Source organism: Hypanus sabinus, chromosome Y, assembly GCF_030144855.1.
Source record: "Hypanus sabinus isolate sHypSab1 chromosome Y, sHypSab1.hap1, whole genome shotgun sequence".
Taxonomy (NCBI): Eukaryota; Metazoa; Chordata; class Chondrichthyes; order Myliobatiformes; family Dasyatidae; genus Hypanus; species Hypanus sabinus.
This window is the reverse complement of record NC_082740.1, coordinates 998,877-1,021,799: the sequence shown is the minus strand read 5'-3', so window position 1 is coordinate 1,021,799 and position 22,923 is coordinate 998,877. Positions and strand designations below refer to the sequence as shown.

At 40.4% G+C, this 22,923-nt stretch overlaps 1 protein-coding gene across 6 annotated transcripts in view; it reads left to right on the top strand.

The window, feature by feature from the left end:
- Positions 1-22,923, top strand: part of LOC132385332 (puromycin-sensitive aminopeptidase-like) — a 330,919-nt gene that overhangs the window by 56,696 nt on the left and 251,300 nt on the right. For 3 of the 6 annotated variants that reach the window (XR_009509156.1, XM_059957353.1, XM_059957356.1), the window contains one exon: positions 20,964-21,041. The exons of 2 other annotated variants lie outside the window; for them this stretch is intronic. Coding sequence is in view for 1 of the 4 variants with exons in the window: in XM_059957353.1 (XP_059813336.1) it covers positions 20,964-21,041 (78 nt within the window). In the remaining 3 variants the exon portion in view is untranslated. Of the gene's footprint in view, positions 1-9,502; positions 9,638-20,963; positions 21,042-22,923 lie in introns of all 6 variants that reach the window. One more of the 6 variants, XM_059957355.1, reaches the window with a different exon arrangement.

Below are 22,923 nucleotides of genomic sequence, written 5' to 3'. Positions count from 1 at the left end.
CCTGTCAGTTGTTCCGAAGTTGTAGCACATCTTTTGGATGTGTAAAATGGTGCTCAATTCAGGCATTTATCTGTCTTTGATAACAAATGCTTTTTTAAAATTTAAAATAACTGCGATTTAGGATCTTGGTTTGCTGCTACTTGTCATTTCCTAAATTTTTCACATTTGATGCTCAATAACTCGGTAAATGTAACAGCTCATCATTCTTACACCGTTTTCAGAATTGTGTGCTGTTGAATTGGGATGCTGGTACTGATCTGCTAGGTTAGAGAAACAGAATCTTTGATTTCTTTAACTTTCTTTAACTATTATACCAATAACTTGGTTTTCTGTAGTTGTTTCTTAATGTAAGACCAGAAAACACAAGAGTAGCATTAGGGAATTTGGCCCATTAAGTATGTTCCACCATTTCATTATAGTTGATTAATTTCCCACAAACCTAATCCCTGACTTCTCCTTTAACCTTTCACACCCTACTAATTAAGAATCCATTAACCTCCGCCATAACTACTCTTGGCCTCTGAAACTTTGAGAATACAATGGGCTGCGAAACAAAGAAACACCAAAGAAACACATTCAAGAAAGTATCAAACCCTTCTCTTGTTGGACCATTCATATAGTAATTTAAGAAACTTTCCAGGGGTAAATTCAGTTCCATCTAAATCCCTTACACTAAGAAGGTTCCAGATTGTATTGATTCTGTAGAAAATAAAACCAAAATCATAATAATTATATTGAAAGGAACATGAGCGCAAGTTAGGAATGTTTTAGCTGTAGGGTTTCTCTCTGGATGTGATAGTAAGTGGATGATTGCTTGATTCTCATATACTTCAGGACAGTGATTCGTCCTCCAGTGATTATAGAAAATGTTTTTGAATCCTGACACTCAACATCAATAAGGTGAAAGAGCTGATTGTGGACTTCAGAAGGGTAAGGCGGAATACTTATCAATCCTCATAGAGGGTTCAGAAGTGGAGTGTATGAGCAGTTTCAAGTTCCTGGGTGTCAAGATCTCTGAGGATCTAACTTGGTCCCAACATATCGATGCAGCAATAAAGAAAGCAAGACAACGACTATACTTAATTTTGAGTTTGAAGAGATTTGGTATGTCAGCAAAAACACTCAAAAACTTCTGTTGGTGTACCATGGAGAGCATTTTGTAGGGGGGAGGGGGTTGCTGTCGCACAGAACCAGAGGAAGCTACAGAGGGTTGTAAATCAAGTCAGTTCCTTCTTGGGGAGTAGCCTACAAAGTACCCAGGACATCTGGGAGTGGTGTCTCAGAAAGGCAGTGTCCATTATTAAGGATCTCTAGCGCCCAGGGCGTGCTCTTTTCTCAGTGTTACCATCAGGTAGGAGGTTCAGAAGCCTGAAGTCACACACTCAGCAATTCAGGAACAGCTTCTAACCCTCTGCCATCCAATTCCTTAATGGACATTGAATCTTTGGACACTACCTCACTTCTGATTTTCCACTAGATAGAACACTAGATATAGCAGCTACTTAACAGTTTGTATTTCATCTTTGATGATAGAAGAGTTAACGGTTTTGGTTTTGGGGCCAGTGGGCAGATTAAATTCAGCTTATAGGAAGGCGATTGAAAATCTGGCTGATTGGTATTATAGCAATAACCAGTAACTCAATAACAGCAAGTCCAAGGAGTTGAGTATAGACGTCAGAAGAGGGAAAGCAGAAGTTATTGAGCCATTCCTTATCAGGGATGGAAGGATTAGCAACTTTAAATTCTTAGGTGTCACTATTCCAGAGGAATAATACCACCTGGGCTTGGCCAAGTACAGTTACCAAGAAAGTACGGCAGCACATCAGAGGGAGTCAGTGAAGATTCAGCATGACAGCTAAGGCTTTGACAAACTTCTGTAGATACGTAGTGGAGAGAATATTGACAGGCTGTATCACGGACTGGTATGAAAACAAAAAAATCATACGACAAGTAGTGGATATGGTTCAGTCCATCATGGGGAAAGCCTCCCACATTGAGAATATCTGTGAAACATTGTCACAGGAAAGCAGCATCTATCATTAGGGACCCCTACCACCCAAGAAATGCTCACTGCTGCCATTAGGAAGAAGCTATAGGAGCTACAGGAACAGTTATTACCTCTCAACTATCAGCCTCTTGAACCAGTAGGGATGACTTCACTTACCCATCATTGAACTGTTCCCATAATCAATGAACTCAGTTTCAGGGACTTTTCATCTCATGTTTTGATATTTTTTGCTTGTTTGCTTATTTATTTACTTTAATTTTTACCCTCTGTTTGCACAGTTTGTTGTCTTCTCCACTCTGACTGAACCCTAGTCTTGCTGATTCTGTTAAGATTATTACTCTATAGATTTTTTGAGTATGCCCACAAGAAAATGAACCTCAGGGTTGTATGTAGTGACATATATGTACATTAATAATAAATTTACCTTGAACTTTAAGCTTTAAATTAGTAATATAGATATGTCTCGTGTATGGAGATACAGAGGAAAATATAGATCAGTTCAATACAACAGTACATTGAGGTAGTTCAAGATAAACCATAACAAAATGCTGAATATAGTGTTAGAAAGCAATTATAATGTAAGCAGACTAGAAGGTGTAAGGTCATAAAATGGTAGATTTAGATCAAGAGTCCCATCTAATTGTCCAGTAATTTTATTTGCTTGATGTAAATGGGAAAGGACTTAAGCGAAATAATGCTAAATAAGGGAAGCTGCATTTGGTAGAATCATAAAAGGTGCCTAAAATGAATGCAATCTGAAGTTATTTTAACAAAAGCGAAAAGGTTCATTCTACAATATATCCATCCCTCCTCTTTCAGGGTGATATGTTTATACTAAAGGGTGTTTAGGGCACTCCTTCCCTCTGCTAGTTTGCAGGTCACCCTTATGCAAGGTGTAGGACCACTTAGCCCCCTCATCAGGGTCACGTGAAGCATGGGAACAGAAGTGGATGCTCGTAAGAGCAGTTGGTGCATTACACAAGTTCTGGTTATGCAATCACTGACATCAGGCAGACAATCTCTTGATTGGAGACTATGCAGCTGTTACACCTTGTTCAGGGGTGACCTTGTGGACTAGTGGAGCAAAGGAGTGCCTTACACTCATTTGGTAGAAACATATCTTTATCTTCCCTATACTACTGTTAAAATATGTCTAACACTTCAGGCACCATGCATCTTCATCTGAGATTACAGCATTTTTTCTCTTAAATGCAGAGTTAGATAATGTGCAGTAGATCAACTTTCTAGTTTCTACTTCCAGAATACTGCCCTGACTGTTTCCTTCCCTTTAGACGCCATTCCTTAGTTACCTAATTACTTCAAAGTTCTTATTTTACTGTATAAGGGACTGATTAAGAGTTAACACTGGTGCTCAGTTGTACGTGTTCTCTTTTAGAAGAATTGATCACAAGGTGAATGAAAAGAGCTCAGCTCTAGTTTTTGATGGATCCATCATTACAGAGCTACTGAGTCTCTGCTAATTGATACTGAGTTGAGAGTAGTTTAACTTAATCATTAGAAGTGTGTCGCTGCTGAATTTGACAGAAATTCACAAAATGACACTCTATACTGAAGATTTGAGGAGAGTCTTCAAACAGAAATAGTATTTGGTCTAGATTACCAAACCATGAAAATATTTAAGTATTGTAAGCTCATAAATACCATAAACACTACAGTACCGAAGCAGCCTAGTCTGCCCATTTAGTCCATACTGAATTGTTACACTGTATTGTCCCATTGATCTACACGCGGACCATAGCTCTCCCATCCATGTACTTATGCAAACTTAAATGTTTCAAAGGTTTCAAAGTAGATTTAATGTCAAAGAAATGCATATAATATACATCCTGAAATGCTTCTTCTTCTCAACCATCCACAAAAACAGGAGTGCCCCAAAGAATGAATGACAGTTAAATGTTAGAACCCCAGAGTTCCCCCACCTCCCCTCCCTTTCGCACAGAAGTGGCAGCAAGCAATGATTCCCCCCCTCCTGCCACCAGCAAAAAAAGCATCGGCACCCTCCACTGAGCACTTAAGCTTGAGCAAGGCAATAGCAAAGACACAGCCTTGCAATTACCCCAAAGGCTACTCATTCACCTGGGATTTAACATACCACAGGATCTCTCTCTCTCCCTAATAAGGGAAAAAGAGTTATCTCCATTTCACAGTGAGACATAACAAACAACTTGCTGCTTTATGATGTTATAAGTCTGTTACGTCACTTTTTCCAAGCTGTGTGCCCATAGATCTCGGGTGTCTGGGCACAGCCTTAGATCTGCCATCTCCCTTGACACACCAATCTGCCTGGTAACTGACTTCTGATTTCCTCCATCTCCAGAGACATGAAAGCTTGGTCTTCCAAAGGTGAGCGGAGCTTTTAAAGTCCTTGGTGTGCCAAATAATTGTCAGTCGTGAAACCCTGAGAGTGGGCCGCATTCCCGCAAAGAACCGTAGTCAGCGTGTAACTCCAGGTCAGGGTCTTCAAAAGAACCCTGAAAGGGAAAAATAAAGATATTGAAGATTGAAATAGAGCTGTTGACAAAGATGCAAGCTAAGGACTCACCATTAGGTGCCATTAACCCTCCTAAGCTCTGCCTTCTGCAATTACCTCACATTCACAACTTTCACAACAGCTTGTACCACACTTGCACGCCCTCTGAGTGAAGAAGTTCCCTCTCAGATTCCTCTTAAATATTTCACCTTCCATCCATGACCTCTAGTTCTAGACTCACTCAACCTCAATGAAAAAAAAAATCTGCTTACATTTACTCTTTCTATACCCCTCGTAATTTTGTATACTTCCGTTAAATTTCCCCTTCTTTTCCTATACAGTGAGTAGAGTCTTAACCTATTCAACCCTATAAATGAGGTCCTCAGGTTTAAGCAGCATTTTCGTAAGCTTTCTCTGTGTTTTTTCAATTTTACTGATATCTTTTTGGTAACTATCCAACCATATCTGTTTCTAGTAATATACCAAATTTGATCTTCAAGAACAATGTCGCTTCAGCATTTTAAATGCCAAGCATAAGAGATTCTGTTATTTTCAGACATGCTGAAAATCCAGAGCAACATACAGAAAATTCTGGACGAACTCAGCAGATCAGACAGCATATATGGAAAGGAGTAAAGAGTCAACGTTTTGGATCACAACCCTTCATCAGGATTGGGAAGGAAGGAAGAAGAAGTCAAAATAAAAAGAGGGAGGGAGGTAGGGAACACAAGCTCCAAGGTGATAGGTGAAGCCGGGTGAGTGGGGTGGTGACTTTACAAGTTGGAAGATGATAGATAGTAAAGGTAAGGGGCTGAGGAAGGAATCTGATAGAGGAGTGGACCATGGGAGAAAGGGAAGACAGAGAGGCACCTGGAGGAGGAGATAAATAGTTAAGGAAAATAGAGGAGGTAAGAGAGCCAGAATGGGCAATAGGAGGAGGGGAAAAGCTTTCATATACTGACTTTGTTGATTGCTGATAATAGATTGACAAATGTAAGGCTATTTGTTGTATTAAAAAAAGATCTAGTGCTTTCTTAGTATATCTGATGAATAAACTCTGCTCAGGCTTCCATCCAGTACAGGTATTGATTATTACCAACATTTTGATCATCAACTCTGCCACCTTCATCAGGGATGATGCCTGGGTATGTCTAGGCTGGTGGTATTTACACCCTTCTTGTTGTCCCCCTCCTGATGGTTAGTTCTCATCTAATCAAGGCTCCACTCTTCCACCTTGTTTACAATTCCTGTTGTACTTAGAGCGAGACTGTTGAAGTTCTCACTCTAAGTATGACTGAAATACACAAGTAGGACATTTAACTTCAAATATCATATCTTACTGAATTTCTGCTTAAGTTGTAAACTTGCAAATTATCCATTATTTTAAGAGTAAATTTTATTTTGGATGGTCAGAAGACAGGACAAAATCTTTACCTTTTGAAATTATTAGTGGATTTTCATGATAATTTCATTTAAATTTTAATGTAGCAGTATTTAATATTTTAAACAAATACTAGATTTCTTTAGACAAAGAAAACACATTGCCGCAAAAAGGAATCAAGAATATTTTCTAAGCATATGTTCCTTCTTTGTTTCATGGCTATCTGGAGAAATCAGTTTCAGAGCTGAATATGAATACATGTTTTGATAATAACTGATCCTTGGATTGTTTGATCTTTTATTAGATAAGGGGCTAAAACTATTCACAATATTCTTTGTGACATAATTTCTCAACATGATAGCCTTGTTTTTAAATTCTAAATCTCTCAAAATAAATGCTAATATTGCATTTGCCTTCCTTATCACTCTTTCTACCTGCAAGTTAACATATAGGGAATCCATCCTAGTCCTTGTACCTCTGATTTTTGAATTTTCTCATATAGAAAATAGTCCACACCTTAATTCCATCTACCATACACTTCTCTACATGTATTCCATCTACCACTTCTTTGCCCATTCTTCCAATCTGTTTAAGTCCTTAAGTCTTTAACACTACCTGTCCCTCCTGCGATATTCTTATTGTCCACAAAGTTGGCCATACACAGACATCAATTCTGTCATCTAAATCACTGACATATAAAAAGAATAGGTTCCAACACAGATCTGTATCACCGGTGCAGCCAAGCAAAAAAGGCTCCCTTTATTCCCACTGTTTGCCTCCTACCAGTCAGCCACTCTTATCCATGCTGGTATCTTTCCTGTAACAGCATGGACTCTTATTAAGTCACCTCATGTGCAGTACTTGTCAAAGGCCTTTTAAATCCACGTAAGCGTGTACTGACGCTTCTTTGTCCATCCTAAAAGAATTCCAAAAAGATTTAATTCTAACAGACTTGTTTCCTTAAGGAAACATGCTGACTATTGACTATTTTATCATGTGCCTCTAAGTACCTTGATGCTTTATCTATAATAATGGACTCAAACATCTTTCCAGTTGTTGAAAAGCTAGTTGGCCTATAATTCTGGCAATAAGATGCGGGATCTCCTGGTGGCCGCCATTTCAATTCTACTTTCCATTGCAATTTTAACATGTCAGTCCATGGCCTCCTCTACTACTGCGAGTTCACACTCAATTTTGAGGAGTCCTGAGTAGCCTCCAATTTAATAACATGAAAATACATTTCTTGAACATTCAAGAATTGCCCATGTTCACCATTCCCCATTCCCACTTCCCTCTCTCATCTGCCATCAACTCCCTCTGGTTCTCATCCCCCTTTTTTCCAATGTCTTTAATCCACTCCTGTCAGAGTCTCCATCCTCCCTTTAGAATACCTCTTCATCTTTGGGATGTAGATAATCTATACCCTTTGAATTATCCCCAGAACTCCAGCTCCTGCTGTTCCACTGTCATCCCTGATCATGTCTCCTTACTATCAACTTTGACTAGCTCCTTTTTCATTCTTCTGCAATTCCTTTTACTCTATGGTAATCGGTACTGCAATAGTGATACTTTATTGTCTCCCTCTCAAACTTCAGGGTGAATTCTATCATACTTTAATGACTGCCTTCTAAAGATTCCTTTAAATTAATAAGTTGCCTAATCAGATCGTATTGTACGTAACCTCTTTCTAAGGATTTAATTTCATTTTTTACCATTAGAGCCGTCACCCTTACCTGCCTGCCCTTTCAATGCAGTGTGTTTCTTTGCATGTTAAGTTTATAACTGATCTTCTTTCACCCATGATTCGGTGATGCTCACAGTGTCATATCTGCTAACTATGCATGCTACAAGATTATCAATTTTTTATATACTTGTCTACATTCAAATATTATAACTTCAGTCATGTATTCATCATTCTTTTAACTCTTGTGTTACACTTCAACTCATCCCACTGACTGCAATTTTGCCCTATCATCTGCATGTCCTTCTGAAACCTCAAGGTTTCAACTACATATTGTGTCAACTTGTATACCAGCTGTCCCATTTTCAGTGTTATGTCCCCCTTGTTGGCTCGTCTAGGGGTTCAGAGAAAGCAACATAGAAACAAGTCAACCCTCAGTGTAGTACATTGTTTACAATGGGAAGAGAAGAAAGGTGGTCCTTGTGGCAGTATCTGCACTTATTTACAGAAGTTATCTAGGGCAACCAAATCTAAGGGAGTAATCTAGAAGCCAAAATCCACAATACAAAAACACTGGTCAGAACGCGAGACTACTTTCGTTAATGTGAAGTTCTTCCCAGTGGTTCTCCCTCTCTTCTCGAATGCTGGCTTTTTAAATTGTACTTTCCAAATCCTGTTTGGAACAGTCCTATAAAGGGGGTAGGTACAGCAGCTCTCTGAATGGAGATTGACAGCAGCTCGGCACATCTAAAACAAAGAAAGCTAAGTGAAGAGAGGGAGGGAACGGAAGATAGAAAACAAAAACATGGGTGCGCAATGCGTACGCACATAACAACCTGTCCTAGCACTCTGGTTTCCAATCCCCTGCCAAATTAATTTAAACCCTCCCCAACAGCTTGAAAAGGTATTGGTTATCTTGGATATTGGTCCAGGTCAAAGGCAATCCTAACAGTCACAAAACAGTTGCTCTAATGCCTTCCTCATCGTTGTGGGGGATTTTAACCAGACCAGCTTGAAATCTCTAAACAACAACTACGAAATATATCACCTTTGGAACCAGAGGAGCTAACACACTTGACCACTTTAATACCACCATCAAGAACTCTTACCATGCTATCTCATCCCATGCTTTGTAAAGTTTGATCACTTGGTTGTACTTCAACTCCCAGTGTATAGACAGAGACTAAAGACTAAAGACACCAAGAAGGAACGGTCAAGGAAGGAAGATGTGCTCTTGTAGGACAGTTTTGAGTCAGTGAACTAGACAATATTCAGGGAATCATCTTTAAAACTGAATGAAAATGCCACAGTTGTCATCAACTTCATCAAGGTCCACGTGGATGAATGTGTGCCTTTTGAGCATATAGGACATACCCAAACTAAAAGCCGTGGATGAAGTCAAGTCAAGTCAAGACAACTTTTATTGTCATTTCGACCATAACTGCTAGTACAGTGCATAGTGAAAATGAGACAATGTTTTTCAGGACCTTGGTGTTACATGACATAGTAGAAAAACTAGACTGAACTACGTAATAATTAAAAAACAACACAGAGAAAGCTACACTAGACCACAGACCTACACTGGACTGCATAAAGTGCACAAAAACAGTGCAGGCATTACAATAAATAATAAACAGGACAGTAGGGTACCAGGAGGGTAAACAGGAACCAGATATTTGTAGTCTGCTGTGGGCTAGATATGTGGCATTCAAGGCTAGTGATGCAAAACTCTACAAGAAGTTCAAGCTTGACCAACTATTTTAAGGGTGGAAAAACAATTCTGATTGAAGCTAGAAACAGAGTTGGATGTATATGGGCTCTGGGAAGGTTTGCAGGCCATTACCTCCTAAGAGGTGAAACCACAAAGTTCAAAATAAAATTAATGATCAGAGTACATACATGTCACCACATACAATCCTGATATTCTTTTCCTGCACGCAGACTTAGAAATGGAGAATAAAACTAGAGCTGGGAGAAGTTTGCTGCATATGGTGATCCTGTAAACTCGGTCTCGGAGATTGACATCTATCAAGAGCGTGAACCCTTGGGAGGCATCAGGCCATGATGGCGTACCATGTAGGTCATTGCAAATCTGTGCCGTCCGGTGTGCTCAAGGACATCTTTATCTCACACCTTCTTCAAAAGGGTGACAATTATACTAGTGCCCTAGAAGAGCAGGGTGAGCTGTGTCAGTGTATTGTCCAGTGGCACACATATCATTGATATGTAAGATGATAGAAGTAGGAGCAGAATTAGGCCATTTTTTCCAGTAGAAGTGGTAGAGGCAGGTTCAGTATTGTAATTTAAAGTAAAATTGGATAGGTATATGGACAGGAAAGGTATGGAGGGTTGTGGGCTGAGTGTGGGCCAGAGGGACTAGGTGAGAGTAAGCGGTTGGCACGGACTAAAAGGGCCGAAATGGCTTGTTTCCGTACTATAATTGTTATTTGGTTATATGATTATATTTGTTTCATAACGTCTACTCTGCCATTCAATCGCAGCTGATTTATTATCCCTGTTAACCTGATTCTCTTTCTTTTCATAACCTTAGACGTCCTTACTAATTAAGAATCTTTCAACCTCCACTTTAACTTTAAGTATACCCAGTGACTTGGCCTTCACTGTAGCAATGAATTTCAAGTTCTCCACCCACTGGCTAAAGAACTTTCTCTTTATGGACGTCCCCGTACTCTGAAGCAGTGTCTCTCCATTGTCAGAAGACTTGACAGATGACGACATCATAGGAAGCATCATCTCCACATTCAGCAGGGCTTTTTAATATTGTGACTGTGCAGTTCCATCCTCTTAAAAGAAGCACTTAGCAGAAGAAGGCTTAGAACCTAAATTTCAGCAACATTTTTTAGTGCAATAAAAGAAATTGTTCGTTCTGTTTCAGTTACAATAGGCACATTGTAAATATAATAGGGAGTAACAAGATTATCAGTAGCAGATTAAAAAGATTTATGTTATTATGACAAAAGTTCTGGAAAAGAAGGTCAAAGCTTCTGTGTTCTAAACGCAAAGGACTTTTGTGAGTTACTTTAAATGGCTAAAGATAGTGAAGAAAATAAATTATCTGTGGTTGATGTTGTTATAAAGTTTTGTTTTCTTTGGAAAACATGTAAACATGGGTGTCCAACATTGATGCAGATTTTTGAGTAACACATCCACAAAATGCTGCATCAAGCAGCAACTATGAGGAGAAGCAAAGAGTTGACATTTCAGGCCAAGATCCTTCATCAGATTTGAAGGGTCAGATTTTTGAGTGGCAGAAGTCTGAACTCCCTGCAGATTTAGTCACTTTTTAATCCCTGATTTCATCACTCTACGTTGCTTTAATTGATAGAGCATTGGCTCTGGTATTGTCTTTCTAAACCTCATTTTCCCCTTGTTACTAAAGCTATTCCTTGTAAGTCAGCTGAAGTGTGTGCAATATTTCCATTTGTTTAAAAAGTGCCTGACAATGACTAGAGAAAATGGCTCTCAACTTTGTCCATCTTAAACTGTAAAAATATATTGGGAATAATTTTTATAGTTGACTATTATGTATGAATGAATATTTACTGCCACACTTATGTAAATTCTATTTGATGACTGTCATTAACTTTGTATTTATATTATGGGAGTTAGAATGAAGAGCAGATGTTAGTGAAAGATGTAGGGTCAGCTGAAGCAGTAAGAGTGAAGTGACAGGCAATTTGAGCATGTTGGCCTTGCATTCAGTAGAAAAGGAAGTTCTGCCACCATAGCCATCAGCAAAATGTGCATCTGATCTATACTTACCTCATCTCACCTGCTTATTACCTCTACCAGGTGCTGCACCTCCTTCCCCTTTCTTCCATGGTCCACTCTCCTCTTAATGGATTCCTTCTTCTTCTGCCCTTTACCTTTTAGAATTATCCTGAGTTTCTTAGTTCACCCCCCCTCCCCTATCTGCCTGACTTCACGAATAAACTAATTTGTCTTCCTTTCTTTCCCCCCAACTTTTTATTTTGACATCTTCCTCCTTCCTTTCCAGTCCTGATGAAGAGTCTCAGCTCAAAACCTCATTCATTTCCATAGGTGCTGCCTTTCCTGCTGCGCTACAGCATTTTGTGTGTGTGTTAGCTTAGGTTGTTCCATAAATTATGATTATTTGTTGAAATACAAGGAGGTAACCGTAGAACTGTAAAGTGTTGTTCCAAATCAGGAGAAACAAATTAGGAAGTGTAGAAATTTTGAACTATGATGATAAGCCATGTAATAATCATGAAAAATTGATTATGACCAATTTGACTGCTGCAGGCTACTTGCTCCTGGCTCTATTGGCACTTCACTGCAATTGAAAGCTATAATGTGCTGCGAGGTGGAAATGCATTTCTGCTAAAGGAGGTGAAAGGTGCTTCTATCCTCTGTTAGCCTGCAAATCACCCTTGGGCAAGGTGTAGCACTTGCTTAGACACCCTTCCCCTTCCCTAATAAGAGTCACATTAAACCATTGGCACTAATAGAAAGGACAGGCCCCATCCTCAACAATGGCAAGGCCCAACAGCAACTAAACTGAGGCTAGAAAGGTTAGTAACCATGTTTGACTAGAACTGCCACATAGCTGATTCAGCTCTGCTTCCTAAGATTCTTATCCTGACAGAAACTGGTCTTTACTGAATTTGATTTAGTCCACGCAATCTCAAGAAAATTACTGTGAGACTCGATGCAAATGTAAAATCACAATAGTGCTCTCAAGTCAAATTTATTTTCCAAAAATTTGCTCACCAAATCCTAGTTTGAATCACTGTAATCCAAACCCAAAGAACAAATAAAACATACACTCCCAATGACCAATAACAAGAGATGGCCAGCACAATATCTAACCAATCAAAATAATGGGCCAAACCAATATGCCTTCAGCAGAAACAATTATCAAAGCACTGATGATGTCACCTCAACTAGTGACGAAACATTTGTGACCTAACCTTCAAGCTCAGCAAAAAGCATATAGAAAAACAAATAAAATGTTATTGACCTTTGTGTTAATGCAATGTTTGATGGGGGTGTATCAATTGATATAAACTCGAGCGATTAGCATTGTAACGTTACACAAAATTATAGCTATTATTGGGGTTAACATCCACTTCCCAGTGCATTCTAATGGTAGTTCTTCGCTTTTTATCTTTGCTAGTAGAAATGATACGTTTGGGAAGAGCTGCTGGAATAACCTAGCTGAGTCAGTGCAACTTATGGTACACACAAGAGCAACAGGACACTCAAAGCAGCGCTGCAGGTTGACTCTGTGATTAAGAAGGCATATAGTGTATTGGCCTTCATCAGTCATAGGTCTGAATTTAGGAGCCAAGAGGTAATATTGCAGCTGTAATAGGACCCTGGTCAGACCCCACTTGGAGTACTGTGCTCAGCTCTGGTCGCCTCTCTACAGGAAGGATGTGGAAGCCATAGAAAGAGTGCAGAGGAGATTTACAAGGATGTTGCCTGGATGGGAGCATGCCTTATGAGAATAGATTGAGTGAACTCGGCCTTTTCTCCTTGGAGCGAAGGAGGGTGAAAGGTGACCTGCTAGAGGTGTACAAGATGATGAGAGGCTTTGATTGTGTGCATAGTCAGAGGCTTTTTCCCAGGGCCGAAATGGTTTCCACAAGAAGGCACAGCTTAGGTGCTAGGGAGTAAGTACAGAGGAGATGTCGGGTAAGATTTTTACTCAGAGAGTGGTGAGTGCGTGGAATAGGCTGCCAGCAATGGCAGTGGAGGCGGATACGATAGTGTCTTTTAAGAGACTTTTAGATAGGTACCTGGAGCTTAGTAAAGTAGAGGGCTATAGATAAGCCTAGTAATTTCTAAAGTTCGGCACAACTTTGTGCGCCAAAGGTCCTGTATTGTGCTGTAGGGTTTCTATGTTTCTTTGTTTTTTCTTTAACTTCGTACTTGTGGTGGAGGAATGAAAGCTTAGTATAGTAGACTGAATATTGTTTAATGCAGAGGTTCACAACCTTTTTTTATGCCATGGACCAATACCATTAAGCAATGTCACTTCCAGTGCACAAATGTAATGAGGAACAAAATAATTATTATTTGGATTTGATACAGCACAAAAAACACAATAATAAAACACAATAAAGAAAGATAAATTCATTAGATAGCTTATAGTTGTAAGAAAAAGTTTGTGAACTCTTTGTAATTACCTAGTATCTGCAGTAATTACTCATAAAATGTGGTCTGATCTTCATCTGTCAAAATAAAAGATAAACAGAATTTGCCTAAACTAGTACACAAACAATTATGGTTTTCATTTTTTATTGAACACATGGTTTAATTATTCACAGTTGGGATGGAAGAAGTATGTAAACCCTTATACTTAATGACTGGTAGAATCTTCTTTAGTAACAATAATCTCTACCAGATGTTTTCTATAGCTTTTGGTCAGTCTTGTATAATGGCGAGGAAGAATTTTAGACCCTTCAGTTCATTGGTATTTCTGGGATACTTGGTATGAACTATCATCTTCAAGTCCTGCCACACCTTCTCCATTGGTTTAAGGTCTGGATTCTGACTTGGACATACCAAGCACATTTTTTTTCCCTCTTTTTATATCATTCTGGTATTGATTTGCTCTTGTGTTTTTGATCATTATTTTGTTGCATTATCCAACTTCTATTAAGCTTCAGCTGATGGGTTGCTAACCTGACTTTGCCCTGTAAAATGTTGATACAATTTTGAATTAATTGTTTCCTCAATGATTGTAAGCTGTCCAGGCCCTGAGGCAGCAAATCATGATGCTCCATCCACCATGCTTCACAACTGGGATGAGGTTTTGATTATAGTCTATAGTGAGTCACCTGTTTACTGCAAACGTAGCAATGTGCATTTCTGCCAGAAAGTTCAAATTTTTTATTATCTGTCTACAGTCCCAGAAGCTGGTCTTCAGCATTGCACATTGTGCTCTTGGTGTGCTCTTTGCAAGATGCTCTCTCCTAGGGAGAGTAGTAATAGTATTGCGTTTCCTCCATTTGGAGACAGTTTTGCTTACTGTGGACTGATGAAAACTCAGGTCTTTAGAAGTGCTTTCAAAGAAACGTAGAAAACCTAGAGCACAATACAGGCCCTTTGGCACACAAAGCTGTGCCGAACATGTCCCTACCTTAAAAATCACCTAGGGTTACTCATAGTCTATTTTTCTTAGCTCCATGTACCTGTCCAGGAGTCTCTTAAAAGGCCCTATCGTATACACATCCACCAGTCATTTCATGCAGCCCGTTTCACGCACTCACTGCTGTTTGCGTAAGAAACTTACCCCTGACATCTCCTTTGTACCTACTTCTAAGCAGCTTAAAATTATGCCCTCCCCTGCTCCTTAAAATTGTGTCCTCCCCTGCTAGCCATTTCAGCCCTGGGAATTTCAGCTCTGTCAATGCTATTAAAATAACCATATAACAATGCTATTAAAATAACCATATAACAATTACAGCACGTAAACAGGCCATCTCGTCCCTTCTAGTCTGTGCCAAACGCTTACTCTCACCTAATCCCACTGACCATCATCATCATCTTATACACCTCTATCAAGTCACTTGTCATCCTCCATCGCTCCAAGGAGAAAAGGCTGAGTTCACTCATTCTCCCCAATCCAGGCAACATCCTCGTAAATCTCCTGTGCAGCCTTTCTATGATTTCCACATCCTTCCTGTAGTGAGGCGACCAGAACTGAACACAGTACTCTAAGTTGGGTCTGACCAGGGTCCTATATAGCTGCAACAATACTTCTTTCTCCTAAACTTAATCTCATGATTGATGAAGGCCATTGCACTGTAAAATTTCTTAACCTCAGAGTCAACCTGCACAGCAGCTTTGAGTGTCCTATGGACTCAGATCCCTCTGATCTTCCACACTGCCAAGAGTCTTACCATTAATATTATATTCAGCTCTCATATATGACCTACCAAAATAAACTGCTTCACACTTATTGGGTTGAACTCCATCTGCCACTTCTCAGCCCAGCTTTGCGTCCTATCAGTGTTTCTCTGTAACCTCTGACAGCCCTCCACACTATTCACAACACCCCTTGTATCATCAGCAAATTTACCAACCCATCCCTCTCATTTCCTCATTCATTTCATTTATAAAAATCTTTCATAACCTTTTTGAACCATGTATCTCTACAATTCTTCTAAGATCATCCGAAAATTGTTTTGATTAAGGCACGGTGCATTGATCTTTCTTGAGAAGAGCAGGCTTTGTCAGTAATGTGACTTTCTGTGTCTTTTTTAAAAATAAGGCATGTCACTTCTACAACCCACATCTCCAACCTCACCTTACTAATTGGAACACTTGACTCCAAATAGCTTTTGTAGAAGACTTTACCTTGGGGTTTCATTTACTATTTTGAACCTAAACTGATTGCTTAAATGGTTTATTCAGTATTGAGTAGAAGTACAAGTGTTATTAGTTTAGACATATTGTGTTTGTCTTATTATTGTGACTTAGATGAAGATCAGACCATGTTTTATGAGTATTTAATGCAAATTTAATTGCAAAGGGTTCACAAACTTTTGCCTGCAACTGTTCATGGATTTATTGAATGTCCATAATGTAACATCTGGAAAGAGTGTTTGTGTGTAAGTTGACTGACAAATTATTAAGTGGTGGTGGTAAGGGGTGTTGTAACGTGGGTTAGTCAATGGAAGTGTTGATCATCTTTACTGTTTGGGGAAAGTATTGTTTTTGAGTTTGGGTGAATGCTACATAGCCTCCCCCTCAATGAGAGTGGGACAGACAATCCATGGGCAGGATGGGTGGGATCCTTCAAGATATTGCTGGCTTTTTTCAGGCAGCTTTCTCTATATATGTCATTGATGGCAAGTAGGCTGATGCCAATCACTCACTGGTAGATGGTGGCATTTGGAATGCTTGCTTTCGTCAGCACATGAAGTAAAGGAATTGGATATAATTTTCTAGCTGTCAGGACAATTGTAAGGCCATATTTGGAGCACTGGTTGCTCTTATATAGAAAAAATGCCATTAAACTGGAGAAGGTGTGAAATAAAAAAAGATCTGTAAGGATATTATTGAAACCAGAAGAGTTGGTTGTACAAGTTGGTTGGGATTGTTTTCCCCGAAGGATACGAGGCTGAGGGATAACCTTATAAAGCAGGAGTTTCTAACTTGAAGTGCACAGATTCTTCGGTTAATGGTAGGGATCCAGGGCATAAAAAAGGGTTGGGAGAGAGGTTTAGTTAGGCATATGGAGGAAAGAAAAATGGAAGGCTTTGTGGGAAAGATGTGTTAGTTTAATCTTGGGAGCAAAAGGCCTGTTATCTGCTATAACGATTGGTGCTTCTGAAGGCAGTGAGCTGGTTTGGAACTGAATTTTTTTGTAAATTGGATAATATTCAGTTTCATTTGCAATACTTCAGTTACTTAATTTCTGCATTTAACGAGACCAGAGAGTGTTCAAGCTTAAGTTTATGTGTAAAATGCTGATAATCTTCCATTTTTATGAGCGGTGTGTGTTCTGCTTGAGCTTACCTTAGGACATCTGTGTTACTGTGTGATTAGTGTACCCCAGTCAAACTACCCAGTTGCCACTTTCCCTGGAGTGGGTCACATGTATGCTGTGGAAGTACAGGGCACTGGCCAACTCAGTAGCAGTGTGCATAACCACCTATGAACGTGGTTAACCAGATGTGTTTTGATACTGCCACTACTTGCTATTTTCCCACCCCCATCAGCATCTTAAATGTCACAATTAAACCCATTTAGCCATCAGTTAGTGTAATTACAAGAACACATCAGAATCTGGTAGGTTGCAGTGGATAACTCACAATCTGACTGCACCAGAACTTTTTAGTATACAGAAGAATCAAGCTGAGAGATTGATGGTAAGATCTCCATTCATCATACAACATTTAAAACTCAATAGCATGCAGAGCAATTTATGATTGTTGCCTCAACTCCAGTCAGGTTGGAGAAGCAACCCCTTATATTCCATCTGGGTAGCTTCCAACCTGATGGCATGAACATCGATTTGTCGAACTTCAGATAATGTCCCCCCATCACCATTCTCCATTCCCATTTCCTTCTCTTTCATCTCTTTACTTCCCCAACATCTCCCTCTGGTGCTACTCCCCCATCCCCTTCTTTCATGGCCTTCTATGCTTTTCAGTCAGATTCCCCATTTCCAGTCCTGTTTCTTTGTCACTAATTGACTTCTCAGCTCTTTAGTTCATGAACCGGATCAGGTCACAGATCTGTCAGTGGGTGAGCATCTGGGGGACAGTGATCACTGCTCCCTGACCTTTAGCATTATCATGGAAAAGGATAGAGAGGACAGGAAAATTTTTAATTGGGGAAGGGCAAACTATGAGGCTATAAGGCTAGAACTTGCGGGTGTGAACTGGGACTATGTTTTTTCAGGGAAATGTACTAAAGACATGTGGTCGATGTTTAAGGATCTCTTGCAGGATGTTAGGGATAAATTTGTCCCGGTGAGGAAGATAAAGAATGGTAGGGTGAAGGAACCATGGGTTACAAGTGAAGTGGAAAATCTAGTCAGGTGGAAGAAGGCAGCATACATGAGGTTTAGGCAGCAAGGATCAGATGGGTCTATTGAGGAATATAGGGTAGCAAGAAAGGAGCTTAAGAAGGGGCTGAGAAGAGCAAGAATGGGGCATGAGAAGGCCTTGGCGGGTAGGGTAAAGGAAAACCCCAGGCATTCTTCAATTATGTGAAGAACAAAAGAACGACAGGAGTGAAGGTAGGACCGATTAGGGATAAAAGTGGGAAGATGTGCCTGGAGGCTGTGGAAGTGAGCGAGGTCCTCAATAAATACTTCTCTTCAGTATTCACCACTGAGAGGGAACTTGATGATGGTGAGGACAATATGAGTGAGGTTGATGCTCTGGAGCATGTTGATATTAAGGGAGAGGAGGTGTTGGACTTATTAAAATACATTAGGACAGATAAGTCCCCGGGGCCTGACGGAATATTCCCCAGGCTGCTCCATGAGGCAAGGGAAGAGATTGCTGAACCTCTGGCTAGGACCAGGGAATGATACTAGAGGATTGGAGGGAGGCGAATGTTGTCCCCTTGTTCAAAAAAAGGTAGTAGGGATAGTCCAGGTAATTACAGACCAGTGAGCCTTACGTCTGTGGTGTGAAAGCTGTTGGAAAAGATTCTTAGAGACAGGATCTATGGGCATTTAGAGAACCATGGTCTGATCAGGGACAGTCAGCATGGCTTTGTGAAGGGCAGATCGTGCCTAATAAGCCTGATAGAGTTCTTTGAGGAGGTGACCAGGCATATAGATGAGGATAGTGCAGTGGATGTGATCTACATGGATCTTAGTAGGGCATTTGACAAGGTACCACATGGTAGGCTTATTCAGAAAGTCAGAAGGCATGGGATCCAGGGAAGTTTGGCCAGGTGGATTCAGAATTGGCTTGCCTGCAGAAGGCAGAGGGTTGTGGTGGAGGGAGTACATTCAGATTGGAGAGTTGTGACTAGTGGTGTCCCAGAAGGATCTGTACTGGGACCTCTACTTTTCGTGATTTTTATTAACGACCTGGATGTTGGGGTAGAAGGGTGGGTTTGATAAATTTGCAGACAACATAATGGTTGGTGGTGTTGTAGATAGTGTAGAGGATTGTCGAAGATTGCAGAGAGACATTGATAGGATGCAGAAGTGGGCTGAGAAGTGGCAGATGGAGTTCAATCCGGAGAAGTGTGAGGTGGTACACTTTGGAAGGACAAACTCCAAGGCAGAGTACAAAGTAAATGGCAGGATACTTGGTAGTGTGGAGGAGCAGAGGGATCTAGGGAGTTCATGTTCACAGATCCCTGAAACTTGCCTCACAGGTAGATAGGGTGGTTAAGAAAGCTTATGGGGTGTTAGCTTTCATAAGTCGAGGGATAGAGTTTAAGAGATGCGATGTAATGATGCAGCTCTATAAAATTCTAGTTAGGCCACACTTGGAGTACTATGTCCAATTCTGGTCGCCTCAATTTAGGAAGGATGTAGAAGCATTGGAAAGGGTACAGAGGAGATTTACCAGGATGCTGCCCGGTTTAGAGAGCATACATTATGATCAGAGATTAAGGGAGCTAGGGCTTTACTCTTTGGAGAGAAGGAGGATGAGAGGAGACATGATAGAGGTGTACAAGATATTAAGAGGAATAGACAGAGTGGACAGCCAGCGCCTCTTCCCCAGGGCACCACTACTCAGTACAAGGGGACATGGCTTTAAGGTAAGGGGAGGGAAGTTCAAGGGGGATATTAGAGGAAGGTTTTTCACTCAGAGAGTGGTTGGTGTGTGGAATGCACTGCCTGAGTCAGTGGTGGAGGCAGATACACTAGTGAAATTTAAGAGACTACTAGACGGGTATATGGAGGAATTTAAGGTGGGGGTGTTATATGGGAGGCAGGGTTTGAGGGTCGGCACAACATTGTGGGCCGAAGGGCCTGTAATGTGCTGTACTATTCTATGTTCTATGTTCACCCCTTCTTCTGTTTTACCTATCACCTTGTATTTCTTCCTCCTCCTACCCGCCTTCTTACTCTGTTTTCTCATGTTTTTGTCTTTTGTCCTGATGAAGGGTCTCAACTTGAAACTTGGACTGTTTATTCTTTTCCATAGATGCTACATGACCTGCTAGGTTCCTCTAGCATTTTGTGTGTGTTGCTTGGATTTCTAACATCTGCTGATTTTCTCTTGTTTGTGATATGTATTCCTTCTTATAGTGTAGAAGTGGTCTAGTGTGTTGGGACCTTTCATGCTACAATTTATATGCAGGTGAAAATTGGGCAGTTTTCTCTTAAAACAAGTCTGGTTCAAGCTTTCAACTGTATTGGGATGGCTATTCCTTGTCTGCAGATAACATCCTTGAGAGTTGCAAGTGCCACTGAGTGTATGCATGTTCAAGGTCTTCTGCTGCCCATTCACTTCAATGTTCGACATGCTCAGAATTCAACATTCTACACACCACTATTGTTTATTTGGGTTACTTTCACCTCTTCCTGTCAGTGTGAACTAGTTTAGTCCTTCTTCTCTGAGCTCTGTCATTAACAGGTCATTTTTACCCAGAGAACATCTGTTCTCTGAATGTGTTTTGTTTCTTGCACTATTCCCTGTAAACTAGAGGAGGGTTTGACAGACTGTTTTATGACACAGCACATTAGGTAGTTTTTGGAAAAGGTCATTTGCTGTGTTGGTAGAGTCTTCAATAATGTTTCCTGTCCATTTCTTTGTCCTGGACATATACAAGGCCTGCAGTAATGGTAGGCTTCACCCTTTCTCTAGCTTTAATATTCATATATTGTAAGAGAATGCTGCACCAAACCAGAATGGCTGATGTTAGGGTGGTCTCTTTGATGGCAGTGACTTAACAAGAATAAAATTTTGTTCATATCATCTTACAGAAATAAATGCAACAGGGTTCAATTATCAGAATGAAGATGAGAAGGTGACACTCTTGTTTCCTAGTGCTCTACAAAAAGGTAATTCTAGATCATGCAAAATAAAATAATGTTATCATAAATCATAAAATTCATTCCCATAATTTCTGTTAGTTTGTTTCTAAGACTGGATACATTTCAATTTTACAATTCTATGTTTTTTTTAGTTCCTGTATAGAGATACAAATTCTGACTTAAAGTCGGTGTTTATTGTCAGAGTGGAGCATAACTTCCTTGTTGTATTTAGCTAACCCATGATTTCCATGATTATAAACTATGGTCTCCAGTTAAGCACCTATAATACGCTGGTTATATAGGCATTTGTTAGTCTCGAGACACCATGGAATTGCTCATTGGGAAGTTTCTGGGGCGCAGGCCTGGACAGGGCTGTAAAGGAGGCTGGCAGTTGCCCAAGCTGCAAGTCTCCCCCTCCATGATGTTGTCCAAGGGCAAGGGCCGATACAGCTTGGCAACGGTGTTGTCGCAGAGCAATGTGTGGTTAAGTGCTTTGCTCAAGGACACAACATGCTGCCTTAGCTGAGGCTCGAACTAATGACCTTCAAATCACTAGACCAATGCCTTAACCACCTGCTCACGCACCAGCAACCTGTTTAAGAACTTGTTTTATTGTATTATTACAGATAGACTGTTGGGTATTTTATTTCCTGCAGCTTTTCTATAAAACACAGTATGTGGGTTTCTGGTAAGATAAGGAAACAGAAGGGATCTGATCAAAAGTTCAAATTCTCTCAACTGATGCCTGGAGGTACAGAGTTTTAGTAAGAAATGTAAGACTACAAGGGCAGTGTAGTCTGGGATTCTACACACTGTGAAATGGAGATCCATGCCAAATTTCCCAGTTTTCCATTGAAGCCTGAAGATGGGTAGGTCCTGTCAGAATTCTCCATTCAAATTATATGAGGGTAAGTTGACCTGGAGTCTAGCATGGAACCTACACCTAGGAAAAGTACTCAGCAAAGGAGAAAGAGAACAGAAAGGTGACAAGCTGAGGATGTCATATAATAATTCAATTTCAGCAGAAGGATCTGAAGAGCAACTGGCTGAACCCACTGAATGTACAGAGGATGAAGGATGGGTATGTGGTATGCTTTACCTCATGCAAACTTCCCAAGAGTTAATGAAGAGACAGCTGAATCTTCTAGTCCAGATCTGGATATAGTGGGGAGGGCAAGCAGTGGAAAGCCAGACAACGAAGAGGATCTGGGTTGCAGTATAATTGGATATGAAGCTGAGTTCAGTCATGGACAGGAGAAACTGAGTTGCTGGAGGTATGAATGAACGACAGGGTGGTCTATCCCTAAGTAAACATGAACAGTCACAAGAAGTGGCTAAGCCTGGAGAAACTGAAACTGTGATGAACAGAGAGTCTCAGAGAAATGGGAAACCTCCAGATATGCTGGAATATGATGCATCTGTAAACAGTGTTGTGGCAAGCCCAACGTTGAGAGAGAAACATAGAAGCATAAAAATCTGACAGTACAATACAGGCCCTTTGACCTACAAAGCTGGGCTGAGCATGTCCTTCCCTTAGAAATTACCTAGGGTTACCCACAATCCTCTATTTTCTGAGCTTGTAACGATCCAGGAGTCTCTCAAAAAACCCTATCATATTTACTTCCACTACTGTAACTGGCATCCCATTCCACGCACTCACCACTCTCTGCTTAAAAAACTTACTCTGACACCTCCTCTGTACCTACTTCCAAGAACCTTAAAACTGTGCTTTCTTGTGCAGCCATTTCAGTCCTGGGAAAAAGCCTCTGACTATCTACATTATCAATACCTCTCATCATCTTATCCACCTCTATCAGGTCACCTTTCCTCCTCCGACGCTCTAGGGAGAAAAGGCCGAGTTCACTCAACCTATTCTCATGAGGCATGCTCCCCAATCCAGGCAACATCC